At 42.4% G+C, this 26884-nt stretch overlaps 1 protein-coding gene across 1 annotated transcript in view; it reads left to right on the forward strand.

The window, feature by feature from the left end:
* Positions 1-26884, forward strand: part of LOC121864224 (complement factor H-like) — an 82544-nt gene that overhangs the window by 12722 nt on the left and 42938 nt on the right. The window contains exons 2-11 of the mRNA XM_042363269.1: positions 1851-1991; positions 2338-2541; positions 2927-3045; positions 10767-10917; positions 11250-11311; positions 16872-16980; positions 18128-18228; positions 20045-20132; positions 25626-25722; positions 26011-26109. Coding sequence (XP_042219203.1) covers positions 1851-1991; positions 2338-2541; positions 2927-3045; positions 10767-10917; positions 11250-11311; positions 16872-16980; positions 18128-18228; positions 20045-20132; positions 25626-25722; positions 26011-26109 — 1171 coding nt within the window. The remainder of the gene's footprint in view (positions 1-1850; positions 1992-2337; positions 2542-2926; positions 3046-10766; positions 10918-11249; positions 11312-16871; positions 16981-18127; positions 18229-20044; positions 20133-25625; positions 25723-26010; positions 26110-26884) is intronic.

Below are 26884 nucleotides of genomic sequence, written 5' to 3' on the forward strand. Positions count from 1 at the left end.
ACTGAACCAATGGCTTTTCTACCTCCTTGCCCCCTGTTATCTGTTAAGAGCCAAGTACAATCACCTCTCCTTATTAACATTTTGATCTTGTTTTGTCTGGAACTACACGGTCTTAAACATTAGAGAAACGCTGTGTCCTGTTGTTCCATGCTGTATGTTAGTCAAGGCTCTACATTGCTCAACTGAGGGTAGCTGACGTGCGGGGTCAATACAGCCATCTGCCATATTAATGGGACCAAGATGTATTTTCTGCGTGGAACGACCTGATGAACCCAAGGTGAGGGACAGTACAGTTAATATGTAATAATTGGTTGACACCATGTTGTGTAATCGCCTTGTGACACATCTTCCAAATGACACAGCCAAATGACACCTGCTATACACGTCTCTGATTACTTTTCCTTTTCTTTTATCCTCTTCACCAAATGATCGGCTCCATAGCCGCCCGGGCGATCGGTCACGTCTCTGTCACGCACTGTTGGCAAGTACTGGGCATGCACCGGCCCCTGAATGTACCTGAACCCGCTCCAGTGTTGGTCAAGTCTTGTCTAGAAAGAGCTCACACTCGGTGCCGTCACAACACTTTCTGGTAGATTGTTCCAAGAGTTTACAATCCTCACTCCGAAAAAGTTTGCCTTCACAGTTTTCTGGACTTGCAGCTTCTTCAATCTTGAGCTGTGACCCCTTGAGGGGCGAGCGTCCGCCAGCTCCAAGTAAGAACACTCGACTGAGTAGTGCCCCTTGAGATGCCTATATACCTCAACTAGGTCCCCCCTTGCCCCTCTGTAGTATAAGCTAGGCAAGTTCAGGCGCTCCAATCTCTCAGGGTAGCTGAGGTGCCGAAGTGCAGGCACCAGTCTGGTGGCCCTCCTTTGAACATTTTCAATCAACTGACAGTCCCTAGCATATCTTGGGTACCAGACGGGGTGACAGTACTCCAGATGAGGAAGCACTTCACTCCTGAAGATCGTTACGAGGGACGGACCGTCTAGACATCTGAACGACCTTCTTATGAGACCCAATAATTTATTTGCCTGATTTACCTTCTTCTCGGTGGAGACTTTTCTGCAAGATATAAGCTGAAGCCCGGCTGAGGGTGAAAAGTTCCCTCCAACGAGAGGTTCTCTACACCAAATGATTCTGACAGTGTAGCGAATCCCAATGCGAAAATAGGTGTCCATGTAGGGAGCAGTTGCATTGTACACAGATGTGCACATGTGGAGAAAATATCAATGTACTTAAAACACTCTGGAAGACAATCATGTTCCAGTTTCAAATGATCAAAGTGATGCTTAATGAAATAATGAATTTATCTACCTTAAATTATCACATAGTGTATGGCTAAATCATAAATCTGTTTTATATGCTCATGAAATTTATAAATATATATTTTATTTCAGACGTCACTGTGTGTGATATATAACAATTTATCCAAAATATGGGTTTCTTTATGACAGTAACCATAGCTAACGAAAGGAAAATTTAGTTTTTGTACTACTACCCTCATACCGTACATGAAAAGTAAAATTCCTAACATATATTTTTAACTGGAAGTTCTGCTTAATGTAAAAAATGTATGTTGGTAAATTTTACCATTCAATGCACACGGGACTACACATGGCCTGACACTGAATAAACAAACATTGTGCAGCACGCGCGATGTTTGCTTAATTCATATAATGATATAAATTCTATTTCATACCTTCCAATTCTTGCTCAGGTAAATTAGCCATCTTGGAGGAGAGTTTCTGTAGTTTCCGTTTAAAAATGTCTGGTGAATAAGGTACAGTACTTTGTGTGATCTTTATCGGGAACACCAACTAACTGATCTGTGTTGGGTTTTATTTCAGATTCGAGCACACTGTGGAAGCGTGGTAGCAAGGTGAGGGTGTGGTACTGCGATGACGTGGACAAGGGGCTAACGACCGACCACAGGATGCGAATAGTCCTCTTCGGTGATGCTGATTGGGACGACCCCGGCAACTGTGACGGTGAGTAATGCTACACCCGGTCCTGCCGCTGACTGACATGGGCAACTGGAGGTTCAGTGAAGTCGAATTCAAAAGTTTGGAGCAGATTCGGGAGAGTAGGAATCCAGGTTCCATTACATAAATGCATGCAGCTACTCTAAAGGCGACGTCACATTTATTCATGTAGACACTCTTACAGTTTATTCACTCATACATGCAATGCGCCAATAATACATTCATTCATGCATGCAACCACTCTTACTGTCATACAGCCATACACTCATACAGCCAACCATCCATACATTCATACATACAACCACTCTGACAGTATACAACCATTCACTCCTACAATCTTGTTTCCCCACAGACACCAGCGATACCGCAGTTTGCTCTGATCTACCAACACTGTTGGATGCTCAGCAGGTCCACACCTTCACCTACAACGATGCCGATAAGTACGGGGTGTACTACGAGTGTAACTCAGGCCTCTCCTTCCTGTCGGGCAACCCTGGCCGCCTGACGCAGTGTGTGGCGGGATCCTGGACTACTATCGACGATATCTGTTTGGAAGGTGAGGTACCAGCTATCCCCCCCCCCTACCATTTTTTATTCCCCCACTGTTTGTATTGAAGTGGATATGTATGATTACCACGGTGTATGTCTGTTATTCTCACATTCATTTGTAAATCGTGTTAAGCAAAATGTATTCAGTGTGTAACCAGTGGAGTACATGTTTTGTATAAATGTGACTTTGTTTTTTGTTCAATTAGTTAAAAAAAATAGCGAAAGCGTAAGTCACAGGGATGTTAATCTTCACGATATGAACAAGAAGTTGAGTATCAGATACATTTGCCGTTAGATCAATCATATTTATGTCAGCCTAAAATCCTGCCTGGTTTTATGTTGAAAAAATACTAAAACAATATCGCTTTAGTGTTTTATTTTCACTCCCTTAGATTGTGATCTGCCTCGTGATTGTTGCGCAGTGGCCGAAAAATACGGCTTCAGCAACTCCGATGGCCAGGAGTATTTGGTGTCGCCATCTAACAACACAGATGATGATGATGATATCACGGTAAGTACTGTACATATACAACCTGACTAGTAGTTACTGTGGTAAGTACTGCAACCTGACTAGTAGTTACCATGGCAAGTACACACACAATCTCACTACGAACACCACGGAAAGTACTGTACACGCCACAACCTAACAAAACAAAATATATTCCCCAATTTATCTAACCAAACGTAGCCTAACAACACCTACTCTCACCTAACCTATAACTTACCCTATTCTAACTTACTCTTCACTTTAACCTGAGCACTCTTAACCATACCTAATAAATCTTACTCTACCTAACGTAACCTAACCTAACCTAACCTAACCTAACCTATCTCAAGTTATACCCGAATCTGATCCTGGCTTTCAAAATTCCTCAGTAACGAAAATTAACTTGATTTACCTGCGTCTAGAACATCAATCACATTAATCGGCACCTTTTTTTTGTCATTGTAGTATCATATATTTGGTGTTCTTGTATTCAGGTATTCATTAGGTACCTTCGACCTGGGATGATTGATGACAAGGTTCAGAGGTGAGTAAGTTGTTTTCCTCAAGATTTATGTACAGTATATTATGTTTTTTTTTTTTTTTTGAATCTTTTTAGCATTAATTCATTGTGTTACTTGGGTCCTGACAGTAGCGTGTATTCTTCTCGAAGCTTTTGAAACATCAGCGTGCCGGACGGAGAGACATAGTGTGTATATTCTAATTATGCTGTACAGTAATTTATGCGTTCGTACATTGTTTTGTTTTTTAAAGTCTCTCCCTTTTTTTCATGTCGCTCTCAATTCATTTGTTATATTTTGTTTTATTTATTTTTTTCGGAGACTATTTGTAAAAATTCCGTTTCGGTAAATGTGAAGAAAACATGGCTGACCAGGAAGTGATTAAAGCTTTAAGTACATTAATGCAAAGTTAGTCATAAGTCCGCCAATATATTCAATGAAATTATGTTGAGAAAATTTCCTAGCAAATTCCTGCTTACAAGATGGAGTAAAATACTGTGTTTTATGACCACCTTGACAGTAGCGGAAACTCTAGACAGTAACAACCTTGACAGTAGCAGCAACTCTAGACAGTAACAACCTTGACAGTAGCAGCAACTCAAGACAGCAGCCCATTATAACCAGTGTGTGAGAATGTCAAATGAGGATTGCGCGGGTGGCGTGATGATGACCCCATCCCCTGACGTGTGGTGATGACCCCACCCCCCTGACGTGTGATGATGACCCCACCCCCTGACGTGTGATGATGACCCCACCCCCTGACGTGTGATGATGACCCCACCCCCTGACGTGTGATGATGACCCCACCCCTGACGTGATGATGACCCCATCCCCTGACGTGATGATGACCCCCCTGACATGAGGATGACCCCATCCCCTGACGTGTGAGGATGACCCCTCCCCTCTGACGTGTGAGGATGACCCCTCCCCTCTGACGTGTGAGGATGACCCCTCCCCTCTGACGTGTGAGGATGACCACACCCCTCTGACGTCTGTGCCAGCCATTTTTTTTCTTCAGAATATGAGCTGCAATTTGAGCATTAATAAAGTACTATTAATTACCACACTTGGGTCGATGACTTGCTGAGTTGGTGTAGCATTACTTATTTAGACTTCTGTGGCTGTTGGTGAGCGAGTTCGCCCACCAGGATTTAGTCAGTCTGATATCCTGATTCTTAGCATTCAGCAGCTAGTGGGTTAACCCACCTCTTTGACAGGATGATAGTACCCAGGTTGTGGAGTCCACAACCTGGAGTGTGTTGGGGCTCAGTGTAATGGAGGGAGGTGGGAAATGGTCAGAGGAGAGGTTGATGTGCATAACCAGGGTCTTGGAATGGGTGATGGTGACATCGCTGCTGGTGGACCAATTTTGGAGACTGTTCAATATATTCTGGAGGGCGGTGTGGTCAGGATTTTATCTCCGGCCATCATTGATAAGCATGTGTGTGTGTGTGTGTGTGTGTGTAAGTGCGTCATACTCTTAAGAAACAGTGACTTACAGGCGGACGTTGAAAGTGTGTTCTCCAGTAAATAACAATAATCTGTTCTTGAATTACAGAGTTTTTTGTGTTTATTCCTGTAGTCTTCAGTCGTTCCTCACCCCACATGATTACTGCGTCGGATTTTCGCTTTATTTTTTTTCTTGTGGTGTTGGAACCTAGTGTGTGTGTGTGTGTGTGTGTGTGTGTGTGTGTGTGTGTGTGTGTGTGTGTGTGTGTGTGTGTGCGCGTGTGTCGCCACCTGCTGCCAACATGGATTAAAGTGTATAACGTACAACCAAACCTCAATCGCATATTCCCTCAGTGGAGAGAATCACGATATCGGTGAACTAACTATGAGCCATGGAACGGTTGACAGCCTGAAACAGTTGGCAGTTTTGATGATCTATTTTACATCCATTTTTATTTGTTTGAAGTGCATATTCTAGCGTATGGAATATTGAAAGACATGAGACTAGTTAGACAGTTTATTAATAAAATTTAAATCACATTTGGTAATTGTATTTTCTGCAGTAGTCTTGAGATACAGTGATCCAACACAAATATGTACTATTAATTTTCTTATTTTATATTATGGTGCTGACTGTCCTGTTTGGTAACAAATTGTTCCCCATAGTACCAGCAACTAAAGCTCTGTTGGCTGTATTATAACCATGTAATGGGGGGAGGAGGGGGTAATACTTTTTACTTTTATCGTCTTCACCACTGATCGGCTCGTTAGCCGCTTAGGCGATCGGTCACGTCTCTGTTACGCACTGTTGGCAAGTACTGGGCATGCACCGGCTCCTGAATGTACCTGAAAAAAATAGGGTGTCATTTCGCCTCAGGCCAGGAGCTATGTATCTGGCTGTGTACTCAGTAATTAAAGGTGATCACATCCCGTTCAGAGTGAGAGGAGTGATTTTTAGAGAGGGCATAGAAAGAATTTGAACAGTATGTGATTGATTATGACGAGGCCATTAAAGTTATGCTCACTTCTAACCCCCCATTACAATGGTAGCAGCGGTGGGATTTTAGACAAGGACCCTCTATGGGTATACGTTTTGATCCTGGAGATAAGGAGCTTGAAATATTCTTTTCAGGGAGATAAATGATTTTTTTAAATAGACAACTGACAATAACTAAACCACAAACATCAGATTCTATGAGGTTTGGGCATTAAAATTATCTAATTTCATTAGTACTTGGAAAATCATGGCTCTCCCTAAGGGCGATATTAGGATATGCCATTCTTACTAGCAGACTCAACATTCACTTATTTAACAATTTTCACAAACAGTAAATACAGTTGAAGCTTTCAACATCATTCACAAGGGATCCTTAGTGTTTCATCTGTAATCTGACATATGTAATTTGACTTAACATATACAACTACAGTTGCAATTTCAAATCTCGTGTCGTGCCATGAGAGACTAAGGAATATCTGAGTCTCGGGTGCAATCCAGGATTGAGAGAAAACGGAGGACTCAGGCGTCCTGAAGGGATAAGAAAACGGGTGCCTCTGGAGGACTCAATAAAAGAGCCTTAGCTACATGTTTTATGGGCTATTGAGCGTAATATGAATCGTTTGATTTTACGTCAACTAACATGTACGACCGTGGTCATTACAAACAGACTCCGTACTTAAGTTCAGAATCAGCTAATGTACCGTACGGGTGGCTCGGGTTGTGTATCCATGTCGATTGCTTTCAAAGCAACAAGTATTACTGTACGGCACTACCCTGAGTGTTGGGGTCTCTAGTCAACTGTAAAGACGTAAAACACAAAAAGTGCGAGTAGAGATCAAACAAAAGTCGTTGTCATCTCTTCACTGCGGCCTTAGCTAAAGAGACTTGAAGCAAGAGGTTTTAAACTAACTTGGAGTGCTGCTCTTATATCTGGGGTAGCTCTTCTTCTGTCCAACTGTTAGATAGGGTGGAATCAAAGGCATTTCGTCTTATTAACTCTCCTTCTTTAGTTGATAATCTCTCTTCCCTTTCTCTTCGCCGCAAATGTTGCTTCACTCTCTTTTACAGGTACTTTAACGGGTAATGTTCGGTGGGTTTGTAACACTCGTCTTGCCTGCGGTGCCCACCGTTTCTCAGTGGATATCGGTCACACTAGAATAACCCGTTATAGTACATCCTTTCCTTACACAGCCAAACTGTTGAATGCTCTGCCTTCTTCTGTGTTTCCATACTTATACAATGTCTCACGTAAAAAAGATGGTCTTCCGGCATCTTCGTGGTGTAGATTAATAGTCTTTTTCTCTTCTATTTTCAATTTCATTTTATCTTATTTTTTCGCCCCCTAGGCCCCGTTGCGGGTCGATGACCTGTGCCCCGCAAAAACAAAACAAAAAACACTGCGTGGCGGGGAATTTTACAGAGAGCGCGAGTTCCGGCACTAAATGAGTCTGCAAAATCGAATTTCAGTATAAAAAGTATGGACTCTCCCTGACGAAAGAGGAAAGTTAAACGGCATTTACCATATTTTTTACAAAAAACGAAATCACTATGGTGGAAGATGGACATTTTCAATATGTAATTTGACAAGGTTTATTTTAGCTACATCACTTAAGTATGTGAACTCTTTATTTGAGTGACCCACTATGAAAGATTTTCTCCTAGGCCTAACCCCACTCAAGCCAGTCTCCTCTTGCAACCAGATCTTGGTCATATTATTTATCATGGTAAATGATCCACATACAAGCGGATTTGCGGAAATACTACAAATAGTGGTGGTTATGCCGCTAAAGCCCGACTGTTCACTTGTTCGAAGATCTACTCTAACGTAACCTTCTGAACATACTGGCAGTAGCTCCCGTTGTAATACTTGGTCTCTCGCTAAGTGCATGACTGTCGTTCTTAGACAAATAAACTGGCGCGTGAATTTACTCGATTTACACATTTTGACAGTGACGATGTAAGGAGGAAAGTAAGGTTCTAATTACAATTACCAAATGGAGTGACATCATGGTGTTGTGTCATTATTAAATGATCAGTGAAGGCCAGGAGTGAGGAGCACTGTATTATGTTGACTATTCTTCTTAAAAGGAAAGAGAGGTGTACAGTAGATAAACACTACACATAGGCCTACATTTTTTCGGACACAATCAACCAAGAGTACCGTCCTCATATCTCAGGGTTGGCGGCCACAGTCCTCTCCACTAAACGTTCTCGGGCTGTTTTCACCAATCCTCCAAGGTATTGTATCTCTCTGGCGACCCAGTTTTTTATTTCATTCATCACCCCAGTCTCTGCCTTCCCTGGCCCCCTTATCCTCAACTTTGCACATTAATATTTCTGTTATTATCCCTTCATCCCTAATTATATGTTCTAAAGTTCATAAATGTATCTGTAATTACCTGTCGGGTTGTGAGCACATGATTTTTTATTCCCGGCGCCCAAATGAGGGTCGTGATATACGATGTCATATATTAGATAGAGTGTGGCTTCTGGCAGTGACTACCTTCACCCCAGCTGGTGGTTGTCTTAATATAATAGAGTCTAGACCCTAAAAGTCACCAGACGAACTTATGGGAGCCGATAATTATGATACATTCTTTAGAGGATGATATTCTGTAGCGTGTGATAGCCAATGTCAGCTTTGTCTGAATTATCTGTCATTCTGGTAGTCGTGGTTGTCGGTATCCCAGGAGTTAATCATGTACAGTGTAATATTTTATTATTTTCTTTTTTATTCATTGTCTGTAATGTATGAGGGTAAAAATTATTCCCGTCTCTGATTACTTTTCCGTTTCATTTATATTCTTCACCAAAAGATCGGCTCGTTAGCCGCCCGGGCGATCGGTCACGTCTCTGTCACGCACTGTTGGCAAGTACTGGGCATGCACCAGCTCCTGAATGTACCTGAACCCGCTCCAGTGTTGGTCAAGTCTTGTCTTGAAAGAGCTCACACTCGGTGCCGTCACAACACTCTCTGGCAGATTGTTCCAAGAGTTCACAACTCTCACTTCGAAAAAGTTTGCCCTCACAGTTTTCTGGACTTGCGGCTTCTTCAATCTTGAGCTGTGACCCCTTGAGGGGCGAGCGTCCGCCAGCTCCAAGTAAGGACACTCGACTGAGTAGTGCCCCCTGAGATTTTTATACACCTCAACTCGGTCACCCCTTGCCTGTCTGTAATATAAGCTGGGCAAGTTCAGGCGCTCCAATCTCTCAGGGTAGCTGAGGTGCCGAAGTGCAGGCACCAGTCTGATGGCCCTCCTTTGAACATTTTCAACCAACTAACCGTCCCTAGCATATCTCGGGGACCAGACGGGGTGACAGTACTCCAGATGGGGAAGCACTTCACTCTTGAAGATCGTTACGAGGGACGGACCATCTAGATATCTGTGTGTGACAGTTGATGACAGCTAATAGAATTCAGGCGAGCCAAAATAAGACGATTTCAAAATAAGATGCATATTTACCTTGAGAGCCTTTGATAAAAACCACACAGGAAAAGCACCTTAGCATTCGTCTTTATTCAAGACATCTTCAGAGGCAACTGAATTCACAGGGACTGAGAGAGAATACTGTACAGTATATACAATGGGAGACCTTACATAACCTAACCTTGTAATACCAACTGAGTCCAACCCATTATTGTTGTGTATGATTGGGGATAACTAGCCGAAATATAGTTATCCCATGTTGAGTAGTGAACCCATAATTATTGATATTACCAGTAATAACGTGTGTTATGTGGGTTGTGAGTACATAATTCATATGTACTACCAACTGAGTTTTAGTAAAAGTGCCATGTTGTTCTTTCCGAAATAACATGATGTTATAAATAATATGTTAATTTGGGATATTGTCAAGTGTGTCAAATAACCATCTGTATTGACAACGAAATAATATAATGATTGTTTAATGTTGTAGCCAAGGATTGAAGATCTATTTTGCTACTTATAAAGAAGACCTAAGGGTCCAGTCCTATCTGGGCGTGTAAAATAACCATTTTATTTGTCATAGAAATAATATACCGGTTGTTTAATGATGTAACAAGTAATTGAAGATCTATTTGTCAATTGTAAAGTCAACCCTAAGTGGTCCAGTCTTGTCTGAGTGTGTTTAATTAACATCGTGTTCACTCCTTATGTTAATAAGTATTTAATTAGTAAACTACGAGTATTACCGTTCATTTCCTGCTGATAATTAATTGCTCTGAAAATAACTATTGTAACTCACATGCCTAAGCTCGCTACCATGCTACCGAACAGCTCAATGAGGTATGTTATATTCTAATAAAAGTCTGGGTGGTGACAGGCTACCGTTGTAAGTATAATAAGTCTTTTTACAGTAAGAATGACATCGTTTCCCAGACTAATCCATGGTTTAGAATATAACTAAGCCATAAGAAGAATGAATTTGGAGGAACTAAAATAATATGATAATAGAAGATAGAAAATAAATACATAAATACAGTATATATACATAGAAAAGAAACAACACAGAAAATATAATAATATCAATAATAATATAAATAGAAAATAGAAAACAAAAATAGAGACCAAAATTTAATATAGAGAGAAAGATAAATAACAGAACTTGCACAGTTACACCCTTACAACCTAACCTAACCTAACCCCCAAAAAACCCAGCTGGGTGGGCTCGCTTTGCTCGCCAAGTTCCCCCATCCAAAACTTCTTGAAACTCCCTTTTGGTACTCCTGGATCCGTCCCTGCAATTATCCGGATAAGTTTAACTGGTAGCTACAGTGGCGTCTTACTGTTCATTTGTAGGTCAAGTGTGATTTAGGGGACACACCCGACTCCCCTGATGGAAGCTGGACGTTAGTACTCCAACATTATGCATCCTCGAATCTCCACCTCACCCTCCAGCAGTACATCGATGGCCACGGCAACCCCAGCGACACAGGGTCTTATTTCATCGGTAGGTGAAGTGACCACATCCTAGACCTAGGCTATGATTCTTTGGGTGCTTTTCTGGCGCCTTAACCAGAAGTCCTTGTGAGATTATTATCAATCATATGACTTCATCCTGCTCTCTGTGTCCTTGTGGGTTGTGGGATTCTCAGACTATTAGTTCTGTTCCCAGGTTCCCAAATAATCGTGTATTGAGTTTTCTCTCTCGCTCTCTCTTTACTCAACTCTGTACATTAGTGTCTTATGGACGATACGATTTTCATGTCATACTGAGCAGACTGACTCAGGCAAGTCGAGCAACTGAGCTATTAATTTAACTGTGTGCTGGTTTTTCCACAGGACTTAAGAACCTGGTGGCTTTCAACTGGGACGACAGCACCGAACGACCTCTCGTTATGAAGGTAAGTACTGTACCGTACCTCGTCACCTGATTAGTCAAGCTTGGCCTCAAGGTAACCACAGCGTAAACATTGGTTCGGATAGATCTCTCTGTAACCTCAGCACTAAGATATGTCCCCCCCCGCCCAGTCTTGGGAGCTCTTACTGGGCCCATTTCCATACCCTGATGACTGTGTTCAGTTGGGTCAGGGCAAGGTAGTTATCTACCTACCTTGGGTCAGGGTGCATTGGGAGACTGAAAACTCTCTCTCTCTCTCTCTCTCTCTCTCTCTCTCTCTCTCTCTCTCTCTCTCTCTCTCTCTCTCTCTCTCTCTCTCTCTCTCTCTCTCTCTCTCTCTCTCTCTCTCTCTCTCTCTCTCTCTCTCTCTCTCTCTCTCTCTCTCTCTCTCTCTCTCTCTCTCTCTCTCTCCTCTCTCTCTCTCTCTCTCTCTCTCTCTCTCTCTCTCTCTCTCTCTCTCTCTCTCTCTCTCTCTCTCTCTCTCTCTCTCTCTCTCTCTCTCTCTCTCTCTCTCTCTCTCTCTCTCTCTCTCTCTCTCTCTCTCTCTCTCTCTCTCTCTCTCTCTCTCTCTCTCTCTCTCTCTCTCTCTCTCTCTCTCTCTCTCTCTCTCTCTCTCTCTCTCTCTCTCTCTCTCTCTCTCTCTCTCCTCTCTCTCTCTCTCTCTCTCTCTCTCTCTCTCTCTCTCTCTCTCTCTCTCTCTCTCTCTCTCTCTCTCTCTCTCTCTCTCTCTCTCTCTCTCTCTCTCTCTCTCTCTCTCTCTCTCTCTCTCTCTCTCTCTCTCTCTCTCTCTCTCTCTCTCTCTCTCTCTCTCTCTCTCTCTCTCTCTCTCTCTCTCTCTCTCTCCTCTCTCTCTCTCTCTCTCTCTCTCTCTCTCTCTCTCTCTCTCTCTCTCTCTCTCTCTCTCTCTCTCTCTCTCTCTCTCTCTCTCTCTCTCTCTCTCTCTCTCTCTCTCTCTCTCTCTCTCTCTCTCTCTCTCTCTCTCTCTCTCTCTCTCTCTCTCTCTCTCTCTCTCTCTCTCTCTCTCTCTCTCTCTCTCTCTCTCTCTCTCTCTCTCTCTCTCTCTCTCTCTCTCTCTCTCTCTCTCTCTCTCTCTCTCTCTCTCTCTCTCTCTCTCTCTCTCTCTCTCTCTCTCTCTCTCTCTCTCTCTCTCTCTCTCTCTCTCTCTCTCTCTCTCTCTCTCTCTCTCTCTCTCTCTCTCTCTCTCTCTCTCTCTCTCTCTCTCTCTCTCTCTCTCTCTCTCTCTCTCTCTCTCTCTCTCTCTCTCTCTCTCTCTCTCCTCTCTCTCTCCTCTCTCTCTCTCTCTCTATATATATATACACACCTGTATATATAAAGCTAGACAAACCACTAGGATTAATATGCTGACAGTAAGCGGGTGTTATTGATTTACTTGGCTTATAAGTCATCATGCCCGGTTCAAGCCACCAGCCTTCCCTGACAATCGTAGCATGTGCGTAGAAGTAAGTTAGTTGGTTTCTGAACCGAGAATTCACATTGGCAAATTTTGAGACGAAAAAAAATCGATTTGGGGATTATGTTGTGTAAAAGTTTACCAGGTTCGTTTGTTACTGTCTGGCCTGGTTGTGTCCCTCAGTGTTGGCTCGTTTGTTACTGTCTCTCTAGTTTTATCACTTTTTAGTTTGTTACTGTCTCGCTAAATTGTCGCTTCCAGTTAACTGAATTTGTTCCTGTCTCGCTAATATGTCTCTCCCAGTTGGCCATTTTGTTCCTGTCTCGCTAAATTGTCGCTTCCAGTTAACTGATTTGTTCCTGTCTCGCTTAATTGTTTCTCTCAGTGAGGTGTTTGTGTTACCGCTTCCCTAGAGAGCTGCTCTTAGCGGGGCGTTCGTGGTATCGTCCGACCTTTTTACTTATGCATGTACAGTACAGTACTGTAGGTTCACTCCCCGCTGGGCCTCACCACCTCGTTAAATGTGCTAGTGTTCACCTGTAGAAATTATCGCCTGGCGCCCACTTGATTAATGTAGTAGCTATGTCAGTACTGTTGTATGGAGATAGTATGGTCATTAGAACACTGGCCATATTTTGTGGCCATTATGCTGAGTGGCCATATTTCGTGTGGCTTTACAGATTGATCATGGTGGCACGATGGCCATAAATTATGGTCTTGGTAATATTAAAGGGCCATGGCAGCAAATTGTGACCACGAAAGTACACTGTAGTCATAGCTATAGTGTCCATCAAGACGGAGTATGGCCATAAGACCACAGTATGTCCGTGCGAACACTCCAATGACCATGGTGGCACAGTGTGGTGTGGTGAGTACTTGTATGGCCATCATTTAATATGGCCTCGCCCCATGAACACACGTGAATTAATACTGCGTTAAGTACGGATCGCGTCAATGTTAGGCAATCCAGCTTATTTCATCTTATAATTAACCACCATAAAGCCAACCTAACATTATTTAGCCTAATATAACCAAACCTAACAAAACATAACACTTACCAAAAGTAACATAACCTTCCCTAACCTCTCTCCTACTAACCTAAGCTAGCCTTAAGATTAACCAACCACCCTAACGTTAGCCAGGCCTAGTCTAACCTGACTTAACCAAACCTAACCTATCCCAACCCGCAGGTATAGGGTGGTTAATTTTAAGGTGAATTAAGCTCGAGGGGGTAATCTTCACGTGATCCGTATGTAATGATGCAAGATCTACAATTTTACCAGAACTTTTCGAGATCTTTGAATAGCTGTGTGCAATCTGACTTTTTCTGACAAGTGTCAGTTTGAGCCACACTACTGCATGTAAGTAAGTGACATTCAGGCATATTTAAATTTCCCTGTGACGTCTGCAGGTTGGCAAGTGTTGATAAAAATTATCAAAAAGCGGTACTGTATATAGCCATCGGTTTAGTCTTTATTTGAAGTGTATATTGCTTTACAATATATCCTTCTCCCTCAAATGAGGCGTGACAGCCATGTTGAATAGTACAAATTAAATGAAAAGCCTTGCGATGACCTGTAAACACACAGCTCTGCATTCCCGTGTGTTTGCTGTCTAATCCCAGTCCTTTCAGTTGATTTTGGCCATTCATCATACCTGTCAAGGAGAAATATAAAATGTTCTCTCCTAGTCGTTCCATCGTGTCTGTTTGTGCTCTATAGTTGTGTTTGTTGACAAGAGTTCGTGTTGTTAAGGAAGCAGAGATCAGGAATATCTGTTGAGGAACCTGGTGAGCACAACAAGGCTTGACCAACACTGGAGCGGGTTCAGGTACATTCAGGAGCCGGTGCATGCCCAGTACTTGCCAACAGTGCGTGACAGAGACGTGACCAATCGCCCGGGCGGCTAACGAGCCGATCAGTGGTGAAGAGGACAAAAAAAAAAAAAAATATCATGGGCATTTTGAAGCCCTGTTGAAGTCATATGCACTTGATACTAGGAGATAGTTTTTTACTTTTTACTTTTATCCTCTTCACCGCTGATCGGCTCGTTAGCCTCTTGGGCGATTGGACACGTCTCTGTTACGCACTGTTGGCAAGTACTGGGCATGCACCGGCTCCTGAATGTACCTGAACCCGCTCCAGTGTTGGTCAAGTCTGGTCTTGAAAGAGCTCACACTCGGTGCCGTCACAACACTTTCTGGTAGATTGTTCCAAAAGTTCACAGCTCTCACTCCGAAAAGGTTTGCCCTCACAGTTTTCTGGACCTGCTGCTTCTTCAGTCTTGAGCTGTGACCCCTTGTGGGGCGAGCGTCTGCCAGCTCCAAGTAGTAGTATAAGCTAGGTAAGTTCAGGCGCTCCAGTCTCTCAGGGTAGTTGAGGTGCCGAAGTGCAGGCACCAGTCTGATGGCCCTCCTTTGAACATTTTCAACCAACTGACAGTCCCTAGCATATCTCGGGGACCAGACGGGGTGACAGTACTCCAGATGGAGAAGCACTTCACTCTTGAAGATCGTTGAGGGACGGACCGTCTAGATATCTGAACGACCTTCTTATAAGACCCAATAATTTATTTGCCTGATTTACCTTCTTCTCGCAATGGTCCGAGTACTTCAGCTCATTGTCAACATACACACCTAGGTCCTTCACACATTCAGTCTCAAATAGTGCAGTTTCTTCATCCCGTTGGGACATATGATACGCCTCCTTACCGTTGGTACGCCCCAGGTGCATCCTCTTACACTTCTTGTCATTGAATCTCAGCAGCCATTTCTTCGACCATTCTTGGAGCCCACAGAGGTCCTTCTGCAGCTCTGCACAGTCCGCATGGTTCTTGATTTCCCCAAATAACTTTGCGTCATCTGTAAACATATCTATGGAGGAGTGTACAGCGTCATGCATGTCATTTATGAAGCAAACACACAATAGCGGGCCTAATACACTGCCCTGTGGTACCCCACTTGTGACAGGTACACCTGATGATTTCGTGCCATTAATCACCACACAATGCTTGCGGTCTTGGAGAAAGTCTCCAATCCACGCTAGGATGTTTCCCCGAATCCCATACCCTTCCAGTTTAATTTTCAGCCTTTCATGGGGTACACTGTCGAAAGCCTTGCCAAATCTAGGTATATATTATCGATATTTACCACCCTTGGCAAATCTAGGTACGGTATATATTGTCGATATTACCACCCTGTTCCAAAATTTGGGTCGAAATATCCAGTGCTTTGAGTAACTGTGTTAAGCAGGAGCGCCCCGCCATAAAACCGTGTTGGCAATCCTTTACAATGTCATTTCGTTGTAGATGTTCCCTCATGGCATCTCTTATAATGCTCTCAAATACTTTACTTACTATGCTGGTTAGGCTCACCGGTCTATAGTTATTTGTGGAGTGACGATCGCCCTTCTTGAAGATTGGACTCACATAAGCCACTTTCCAATCACTGGGGACCTTTTGCTCATCCAGGCATTTACAGAACAGGATCTTCAAGGGCTCAGCAAGCTCGATGCACAACTCTCTTAGCACTCTGGGATGCACCATGTCAGGGTCAGGACTCTTATGAACGTTTAGCTTTGACAGTTTATTTCTTATAACCTCTTCTGTGAACACAATGTAGGTCAGTGCTGTGTCAAACCGTCTGTCCTGGTCAGAATCTGCGGAACTACCATCTTCAAGCCTCAGGTCCGATACTCCTACTCGTTTTTTTAATTTCGACTTTGCATAGCGGTAAAACGCCTTTGGGTTTGACTTGACCTCGCTGGCAACCAGCCTCTGGAACTCCTTTTCAGCCCTTCTACACTCTACCTTTGCTTGGTTCCTGGCTCTAGCATACATCTCCTTGTCCTGCTCATCGTTTGACCTAACCCACGCCTTGATTTTCTGTGTTTTCTTCTTAACTTTGTTGACCACCGTATGGTTGATGTGAAGGGGTCTCCTTGTATTCCTAGAGGCACTGTGTTTGATCGTGGGTATATATTTATCGATCAAAACCTCCCAGCTGGGTGGGCTGCTGTGCTAGCCATGTTACCCTTCCCCCCACCCACAACTTCCTGGATCCGCCCCAGTACCAGTTGTTTATCCTCAGTTTACTTGTTGTTTACCCTCAGTTCACCTGTTGTTTATCCTCAGTTCACTTGTTGTCTTTCCACAGCTCATGATGGAGGCGTCCTCTGCTAACCTGTACGCCTCCTACGGGGATGTGGTAATCACCAAGGACACCTTCACCTTGCAGAGGCTCGGCACCTACCATGGCAACGCAGGTGACTTACAACTTTATTTCCCCCCATAAGTTCTCTGCTGTATGGGAAAAAATAAAGAAAAAACGATAAAAGATCAGAACAAGATTAGGCACCTCAGCTTATTTCACGTGATGAATTAACATCTTAAAGCTAACCTGACTTAACATAATGAAACCTAACCTAAACCAGCCTAACCTAACTTAACTTAATTCAACCTAATCAAAAAAATCTAATATAACTTAACCTAAGCTAACCTAACTTAACCTAACCTAACCCTAACCTAATCTAATTAATAAAATCCTACATAACCTCAAACAACCTAACATTACCTGACCTCCCTCCCCCTCCCCCCAGGTAGTGTTAGTGTGTTTGATCATCAGTTGAAATAAGCTGGGCAGGGGGGGGGGGCTAATCTTCCAGTCATCTATAAGAAATGGTAATTGACAGTGGCGGACTGGGTCAAAAATTTCTACCGGGAAAACTTGTAAAAGGGCCCACTCAAAAGGGTCCAAAAGGGCCCACTTAATCTCAAAACGCAGTCAAAGGAACCATCACTTTGGGGCCCACCGGGAAATTTCCCGGTATCCCGGTGGGCCAGTCCGCCACTGGTAATTGATGTAATATACTGAATAAACCAGTCTGTTTTGTATTGTGTCCATCCAACAATAAGGTAATTATGGTCTAATAGGTAATGCCGTAAAGTTACTTCTTTTCCTTTAAAGTATTTCTCATCTGTTAACTGTTTCATGGGGTATTTCTCCTTATGGTGACTTCTTGTTTATTTTTAACGGTATTTCTTGTTTTCCTTAAAGGTAATTCTCATCTATTCGTTATAGTAACTTATCTGTTCTTAAGGATAATTTTTATCCATCTTCAAAGCTAATTTATAATTTTCGTTTTTCTTTAAGAATAATTCTCATCTATTGTTAAAATCAAGTTTCATATATTTTTGGGGGTAGCTTTAGGTATTTTTAAAAGTAATGCAGTACCCAGCTATCTTTAAGGTTAATTCTCACTTCTCCTTAAAGGGTAATTCTCATCCATCCTGTCTTTAAATATACATGTATCCTTAATTGTAATTCTCATTTATCCTTAAAAAATAATACTCATTAATCCATAAAGGTAATTCCCATCTGCCCTTAAAGATAATTCCTATCGTTGCTTGCAGGTGATAATCTGGCAGACAGCATTGGCAAGAAATTTTGTGAGGGTGTTGGACCAAACGACACTGACCCTTGTTGGTGGGGCGGCGAAGATACCGGGCGTAACGTAGGTCAAACAGACTTACAGTAGGGCATGAAGTAGATCATACAGTCATACAGTAGGGCATAAAGTAGGTCATACAGGCATAAAGTGGGTTATACAGGCATACACTAAGTCATGCAGTTGGTCATGAAATCATACAGTCATGCAATAGGGTATACATTCATACAGTAAGGCATGCCAAGCAATAATCTCTATACAAATGTTTGCTTACGATACTAAGTTAGTTAAGGAAATTAAGAGTGAAACAGACTGTGAAGAGCTGCAGAAAGATCTCTGTGAGCTTCAAGAATAGTCGAAGAAATGGCTGCTAAGATTCAATGTCATGAAGTGCAAGAGGATGCACCTGGGTCGCAACGGGACGAAAAAACAGCATTAATTGATACCAAATGTGAAAAGGCCCTAGGTGTGTATGTCAACAATGAACTTAAGATCTCGGGCCATTGTGAGAAGAAGGCGAATCAAATAACAAAACTAGTAGGTCTTATAAGAAGGTCTTTTAAATATCTGGATGGTCCATCCATCGTCACGATCTTCAAGAGTGAGTGCCTTCCCCGTCTGGAGTACTGTCACCCCGTTTGGTCCCTAAGACATGCTAGAGACTCAACTGATTGAAAATGTCCAAAGAAGGGCCACCAGACTGGTGCCTGATTTACAGAACCTCAGTTACCCAGAGAGATTAGAATGCCGAAAACTGCCTAGCTTATGTTACAGACGGGCGAGGGGCGACCGAATTGAAGTGATAAACATCTCAGGGGGCGCTGCTTGGTCGAATGTACATACCTGAAGCTGACGGATGCCCACCCCACAAGGGGTCACAGCTCAAGGTTGAAGAAGCCATAATTCCAGAAAACTGTGAGGGTAAACTTTTTTCGGAATGAGAATAGTGAACTCTTGGAACAACCTGCCAGAGAGTGTTCTGACGGCACCAAGAATGAGCTCTTTTAAGGCCAGACTTGACCATCATTAGAGCAGGTTCCAATATATTCCGGAGCCAGTACATGCCCAGTACTTGCCAACAGTGCATAACAGAGTCGTGACTGACCGCACAAGCGGCTAACAAGCCGATCAGTGGCAAAGGGAATAAAAGTAAAAGTAAAATACAGTTAGACAGTAGGTCATACAGTCATACAGTTAGACAGTGCGTCATACAGTCGTACAGTAGGTCATACATTCATACGGTAGATCATGGTTATACAGCCATACTGTAGATCACAGTTATGCAGGTCACACAATTACAAAATAGGTACATAGTATACAATCACAGGCCAGACGGTAGTCATACAGTACAGTGATTCATATACTGTAGTAGGTTATACAGTAGATCATACAAACAGTCAAACAATAGGTCATTCAGCAGGTAAAACAGTGAATTATACAATAGGCCAATCAGTAGACTATGCATAGATCATAGAAGGGACCATACAACCACGGTTAGGTCATACTGTAGGTCATACAGTAATACAGTAGGTCATAGTCATACTGTAGGTTATACTGCCATTTAGCAGTCATACAGAAGGCCATAACTGTGGGTTATATATTATGCATAAGTCAAATAGTGGGTCAGATAGTATGTATTACAATACAACATACAGTAGGTCATATGGTGTAGGTTATGCAGTAGGTCCCATGGTGTAGGTTATGCAGTAGGTCCCATGGTGTAGGTTATGCAGTAGGTCCCATGGTGTAGGTTATGCAGTAGGTCCCATTCATTTGTCCATTGCATTGATGCATGTGTAAGTATTTTCACACACACACACACACACACACACACACACACTGGACTCGATAATCTAATTCCTGTTGATTTTTTCTTGTACAGAGCTTCCTGACAAGCGCTACACCCATCTGGGGAACAACGAATCTCATCTCTGTGACTGTGTGGGTCCGTCCAAAGTATTGCGACGAAGGTAATTTAACCAAATGATATGTCCTTAATAATTCGTAGGTAGCCCCAAGACATGACTATGGAGTATATAAATCAAAGTTTCTACAATTAAATATTAGTTTACCCTTTAGAATATAACTGCATCTTTTAATGTGGGTACAGTAATGCAGAGGGAACAGCATAAGAAGCTCCTGCAGGGCTTGAAGCAGAGAAAGGAAGAGTCGAGGACGAAAGGGGACGAGTGTACACGGGTGATATCCAGGGGGAGGGTTGTGGAAGCAAGAGCACCGACACAGAGGCAGGGAGCAGTGGTACACCCTCCACCCGCCCTTCATCCCACCCAGGAGGAGGCGAGCGCCGTGTAAACAATGACATTTCTAACCACCCTGCAAAATACAGTGTACTTAGCAAATGCTGCAGCTTCTGTGAATAGAAGGAGGCCGTAGTTACTAGCCGAGAGCAGAGACGTTACCGAGAACAAACTCAGGCTTGAATGTTGTGTACACTAATACTGACACGTTCCTTGATAAGAGAGAGCAGTTTGAAGCACTAATGAAGGTACACCAACCCGATATTTTAGGAGTTGTAGAACTGTTGTACAAGAACAGGGGAATCGACCCAGAGGAATGTGAGTTGAGTATTGCTGGATATGACTTATTTACGAATCTCTCTCAAGAAACTTGCAAAATGCGTGTGGTTATTTTTACTAGGAAAGGCCTTGGTGCCAGCCAGGCGAGGGTACAGGGAGATGATGTTTTTGAAGAATCCAAGTGGTGTAAAATTAAATTAAAGGGAGGGGACTTACTTGTTGTCGAGTGTATCTACAGATCCCCAAATTGTAGCTTACTAAACCAAAGGAACTTAAGAGCCTTAATAGACAACGCAGCGATGCTCAACCCTAGCCACTTCCTTATCATGGGGGACTTTAACTATGGCGACATCGACTGGAGAAGCGAGTTAACCCCAAATAACTTGAATAACCCCGCTACTCTTTTTGTAAAAACTTTGAGATATAACTTTCTGTTCCAACATGTTAAAGACCCGACGCATTACAGAGAGGAGCAAACACCCAAGCCACTGGACCTCATCATAACAAACGAGGAAGATATGGTGGCCAAACTGGAACATCTAGCCCCAGTTGGCACCAGCCACCATGTAATGTTTCCTTCAGATTTAATTTTTATTCATTTCATAACAAAAATAGGCCAAGGTGCAAATATTACAAGGGAATTTACAATGGGAAGAGGGAGGAGATGAGGGGTATCCACTGGCCTTACTCATTAAGGCATAAGAACGCAGACACTACGCTGAATATCATAGTTAGTCAAGTGAACCATTTGATCGATAAATATATACCCAAGACAAACCCAGTGCCTCTAGGAGTACAAGGAGACCCCTACACATGAACCATGCGGCAGTCGACAAAGTTAAGAAAAAAAACATAAATCCATTTCGTGAAGGAGTCTAGGGTGCCAGTGAGCCACTCCCCTGGTACCACTGTTCCCTACAAGTGTCCTGAAGATATGATGATGGCGGGAAGCTCTACAGTCCCAATGGCAATAGAGGGGGGGTTGTGACGTATGTGGCCTCCACCACCAGTGGAGGTCTTCCCTCATGGGACAGAAAGTTCCCTTGTGAATATAAGTACAGGGTACTGTACTTCCTTATGCCCGCCCCACAAGGGGTCACAGCTCAAGATTGAAGAGGCCACAAGTTCAGAAAACTGCGAGTGCAAACTTTTTGGAGTGGGACTTGACCAACACTGGAACAGGTTCAGATACATTCAGGAGCCAGTGCCTTCCCAGAACTACCAGCAGTGCGTAACAGAGGTGTGACCGACCAACCAAGCGACTAACGAGTCAATCAGTGGCGAAGAGGATAAAAGTAAAAGTAAAAATCTGACCGGTTTACAACTTTCTTAAAATTATCCTTTGCCCATCTAAATTTTAAACTAAGCAGTTGGGGTGTTCTAACCTATCATAGTATGAGAGGTCCTTAAATATAAACAACAGTTTAGCGGCCCCCATTGAATGTTCTTAATCAACTGGCAGTCTTTAGTACATCTTGGGGACCAAACCGAATGATGGTACTCCAAGTGGGGGAGCACTATACTAGTGAAGGGCCTTGGCGTGTGTAAGATCTTTAGATAAGCCCTGCTAGCTTATTTGCAGGATTCACCTTCATCTTATAATGATTCAAGAACTTCAGTTCGTTGTGAACATAAACAGGTCGTCTTTTGCATTTGGTTTCAGTTGGTGATGCTTCCTCATCTCGTTGGGATATGTAATATGCCGTTTTATTATTTGTATGGAGTGTATTCCTACGCCATTTTGATTTGTCATAAACATCTTCCCCGTACACTTTCACCTGACAGACTCTTAAGATCCATCCTGGCATAAAATAACCACACGCCTCTTACATGTTGCCTCCAAGAGTTTCGTAAATGAGTCATAGCCATAAATATCCGGTTGTATCCTCTTGTTCTTTTATAACTACAACTACTATATCATGTTGATAGATCTTTAATAAAGTTTAAAGATATGGAAATGAGTCTGGCCCCTTTACATTCTCAGCAGCAGCTATCTCTTTTACTCTCTTCACCATATTACTGTATTTGGGATGTGATCAGATGTATTTGTATATACACTGACTGCTTTCGCCAGAGCAAACGGCTGTGGGGTTGTGGGTTGAGTCATTAATCCCCCGTGCCCATCTCTTGGATTTTCCGTGGTTGCAATTGCTCACACTGTTTTCTCCTTACGTGTAACCCACCAATGACTGTTCCTGTTGTTCCTGGAATCCCCTCTCTTCTGCTACAAGCTCAAGAGTTCTTGTGCTCTTCTCTCTGCATTACTGTGTGATTTGGACTAATGAAAATATTCCGAAATGTTGGATTCAAGCACTTTAATAAGTGTTTTGCTTGTCGAATAATATCCCATTTTTCTCATTATCTACTGTTTGCTTTATTTACATAATGGCCACCCAAACTATTGGTGGCCATGCTGAGGGAAGGAGGCCAGTGACCTGTGTAGGATCCCTCCATTGTTGTTGATAGTTTTGTTTAGGGCTACTTTGAAGCCCAAGACTGTTCTTGATTCCACAGCTTGGGCTGATAGATTGTTCCATAAGTCTATCACAATATGGTCCTGAAGGAGTGTGGCTGATTTTTATTTTCTGCTTCTTCCCTAACATACCCATTTCATTGGAGCCAACTTTCATATTCAGACCTACTGCATAAAGAGTCTGAAAGTTCATTTTCTTGTGCGTATTCCTATTTTGAGCTTTAACTGACTGACTGTTAGGAACTCCAAACATGATAATATTTTTCTTGTGTTCGTGGCAATCCTGGAGTTTTTCTCCAATATCAGTACTGGCCATAACCTACCTTCTTGACATTCTTTTGCAGAGCCCTTAACTGTTCATTACCTATTCTAGTTATGTATCTCTCTCAGCTGCCTTTGTGTTCATGCCGCAACCTGAACGTAGCTTCTTCTGAAAATTTTTTATCTTATCAAATGTTTACTCAGCATTATTAAGGAAGTATTTTCAAGTTCCTTTAGTTTGTTAACCACCAAAGATCTTGTTAGGTCTGTGTGCAGATCTTAAATGATATGCAATAACCTAATTGGTATCGGTCACAAAGTCAGAACAATACCAGCGACATAATTTACAATTAGATACATTTATATACACATTCTGTACTTGCCGTCTTTACAAAATACCTTCTCATATTAATTGCATGCCAGCAAACCGCTTGTTGTCGTCCTTGGAGGTCCTGCACTCAGGACTTCACTTCTAAATACTTTACCTTCTGCTATGTACTGTGTATGAACTTTGCATAATTTTACTTGCACGATACGTAGTATGAACAATTGTCAGAGGGCACTAATGACAAGCTCAATGATGAGGTCACTCATGCTGCTGCTGGGGGTCGTGCGAAGGGATGCTTAGGGGACGTTGAAATCGAAACTTGAAGTTGTTCTCTGTGTTATCCCTGAGTTGATAATGCCAACTTATGTAATCTTTATCTTTATTCTGAGGAAGAGTTTCTTTGCTAATGGGATGTAACTTTGGGCAGGGGGAGCTGAGAAGCTTTTTGTCCCTTGTGATTATATAATACTAATTTAAAGTACGAGTAAGCCGTTTCTGTTTTGTGAAGTTATAATTTTTACCGGGTAATTTATGCTTCCACCACTTATCAATTTACTTCATGTTCAGGCTGTTGGTCTGTTCATTGTTAGTTTGTCTCCACGTTCCCTGTTGCTCCCTTAAAAGTTCACTGTTTTCTTCTCTTTTTTTTTCCTCAGTTACTGGGATCACTATGTGCTGCCTTAGGATATTTTATCACCACACTTTCTGATCTTTATTCCTGGATAATGGTTCAGTCACGGTCACAATCAGTTTTAGTTCTTCTATGTATCGTACTTTGTGGCACCAATTTTTCTGCTGGAAGCCTCTGTATTAGCCCCTGTCAAACAGACAGTAATACTTATATAAATGTGGGCTAGATACATTATGTTTATATAATTACATCACCCATGGTAACTAGCCTATGAGCAGTAAGTAGTCATAAACAGTACGTGACAGTGTTTTTCCACTCTTCAATCCGCACCTTGACTGCGTGGATCAGCAATTAGTAGCCGGCTTCTGGTAGTCTGTATCCCGTCTCTCAGCCTCGCAAGACGTGTGTTCATGAAGCTCGGTACACATACGCTTCATCCCTTATTAATGCTCACAGCTCATAGCATTAATTACTGTGATTTTTTAGTTATTGTGCAATAGTTTATTGTCTTAAAAAATGGAGAAAAGACCACTTGGGTTTGAGAACTTAACCCATAAACATTTATGAATGTTACTTCTAGTGCACCTTTAATACTGACTCTACAGGCTCTTCAGGTGTGATTACAACAGGTAAATGGAAGGTAACACCCCAAATATTGGTTGTGCTTCATTCCTACAAAGTTGATTTTCTTTATATACAAATTTCAGTAAAGTACAGCACCACTGTAACTCATTTGCTACACTAGAGAGACCTTGATGACTTAATGATTTCACTGATCAGTTTCAATCATTCTGTAAACCCCTGACTGTCACACATTTTTTTTTACTGAGACCCAACCACCTTAGATGGGGTGTATCACATGATGGTGGTCGTCGGCCAAGTAACTTAAGTTTTGACATCCTACAGTTCCTATCAGAGCTTCAGTGCTGAAGTGTAAAATTAAGTCACTGAGAGTTATTTGAGGAATTAATAACACGAAAGGCTCAAGACTGAGCCACGTTAGAGATTTTAGAATCTCGATAGAAACAACTACTGAAATATAGTTTATGAATATCTTGTGAATAAAGTAGCTCGGGGTATCAGTGAAATATCACATGAAAAAATTATGTTTATTTTATATACCAAAGTGTGGGATGTCTTAGGTTATATTTGAGTACCGTACTTATATCAGTTTGACTCATTAATATATAGGCCAGTGAGTGTCAATTGTGATAATTCTGACTCTTATTACAGTCCATTGTCCGGATGACTATGTGATGGCTGTAGGCGGAACCGTCTGCTTTTACTTCTCCGATGTACCGGCCACTAATCATATGGATGCTCTGGCACGGTAAGAGTTTACTTCAAAGAACACACACACACACACACACACACACATTCTCTCTCTTTCCTCGCAAGTGTTTTTCCACCTGCTAAGTGTTTTCCACTGCCAAATGCTGTCACCTGTCGAACTTTCTGCCACATGTTATAATATATTCTATTGACTTTCATATTTTGTGCTCCTGCCTGTCATACCAGTACAACGTTCTTCCATTCCCACCTGCCATGCTATCTCCGCCCTGCCATACCTTTTCTCACCTGTCATATGTTCTCTCACTATGCAATCTCTCCCGGTCAGCTGTGAAGAGATGGACTCCTCGCTGGCCTTCATTAGTAACGTCGACGATTTGAAGGAGTCAGATAATCAGAAGTTCTACTTGACGGGCCACATCCTCAGGTGGGTAATATTGCTGGGTCACAGTAGTGGGTTATAGTGGTAGGTCATAGTGGTGGGTAACAGTGGTTGGTTATAGTGGTGGGTCACAGTATTGGGTCATAGTGGTGGGTTATAGCGGTGAGTCACAGGAGTGGGTTATAGTGGTGAGTCACAGTGGTTGGTTATAGTAATGGGTCAAATTGGTGGGTCACAGTGGTGGGTTATAGTAGCGAGTCATAGTGGTGGGTCACAATGGTGGGTTATATTGCTTAGTTATAGTAATGGGTCCAATTGGTGGGTTATAGTAGTGAGTCATAGTGGTGGGTCACAATGGTGGGTCATAGTAATGAGTCATAGTGGTGGGTCATAGTAATGGGTCATAGTGGTGGGTCACAATGGTGGGTCATAGTAATGAGTCATAGTGGTGGGTCATAATGATAGGTTACAGTGGTGGGTTATATTGGTTGGTCATAGTGGTGGGCAGAGCATGCAGTTCAGTACTGTACGATTGATTTATCATAATTCGTACCAAAGGAAAAAGACAGTACCGTAATTTCGTACCGTACCTTAGATATACCTTCGTACCGTACTAGTGCGATAGATTATCGTACCTGATTTCGTACGCCCCCCCCCGACAAAATGTAGCCCAATTTAAGGTGTAACAAAACAAGAATAATTATATTATTAACTTTTTTTTTATTCTTAACTTAATGATATTTAATATTCTAACATATTGATATAAAAGTACATATTTTACTTAATATTTTGTCCCTAGCCCACAAAGACTCTGGAGTGA

The sequence above is a fragment of the Homarus americanus genome, unplaced genomic scaffold (genome assembly GCF_018991925.1).
Source record: "Homarus americanus isolate GMGI-L3 unplaced genomic scaffold, GMGI_Hamer_2.0 scaffold26351, whole genome shotgun sequence".
Lineage (NCBI taxonomy): Eukaryota > Metazoa > Arthropoda > Malacostraca > Decapoda > Nephropidae > Homarus > Homarus americanus.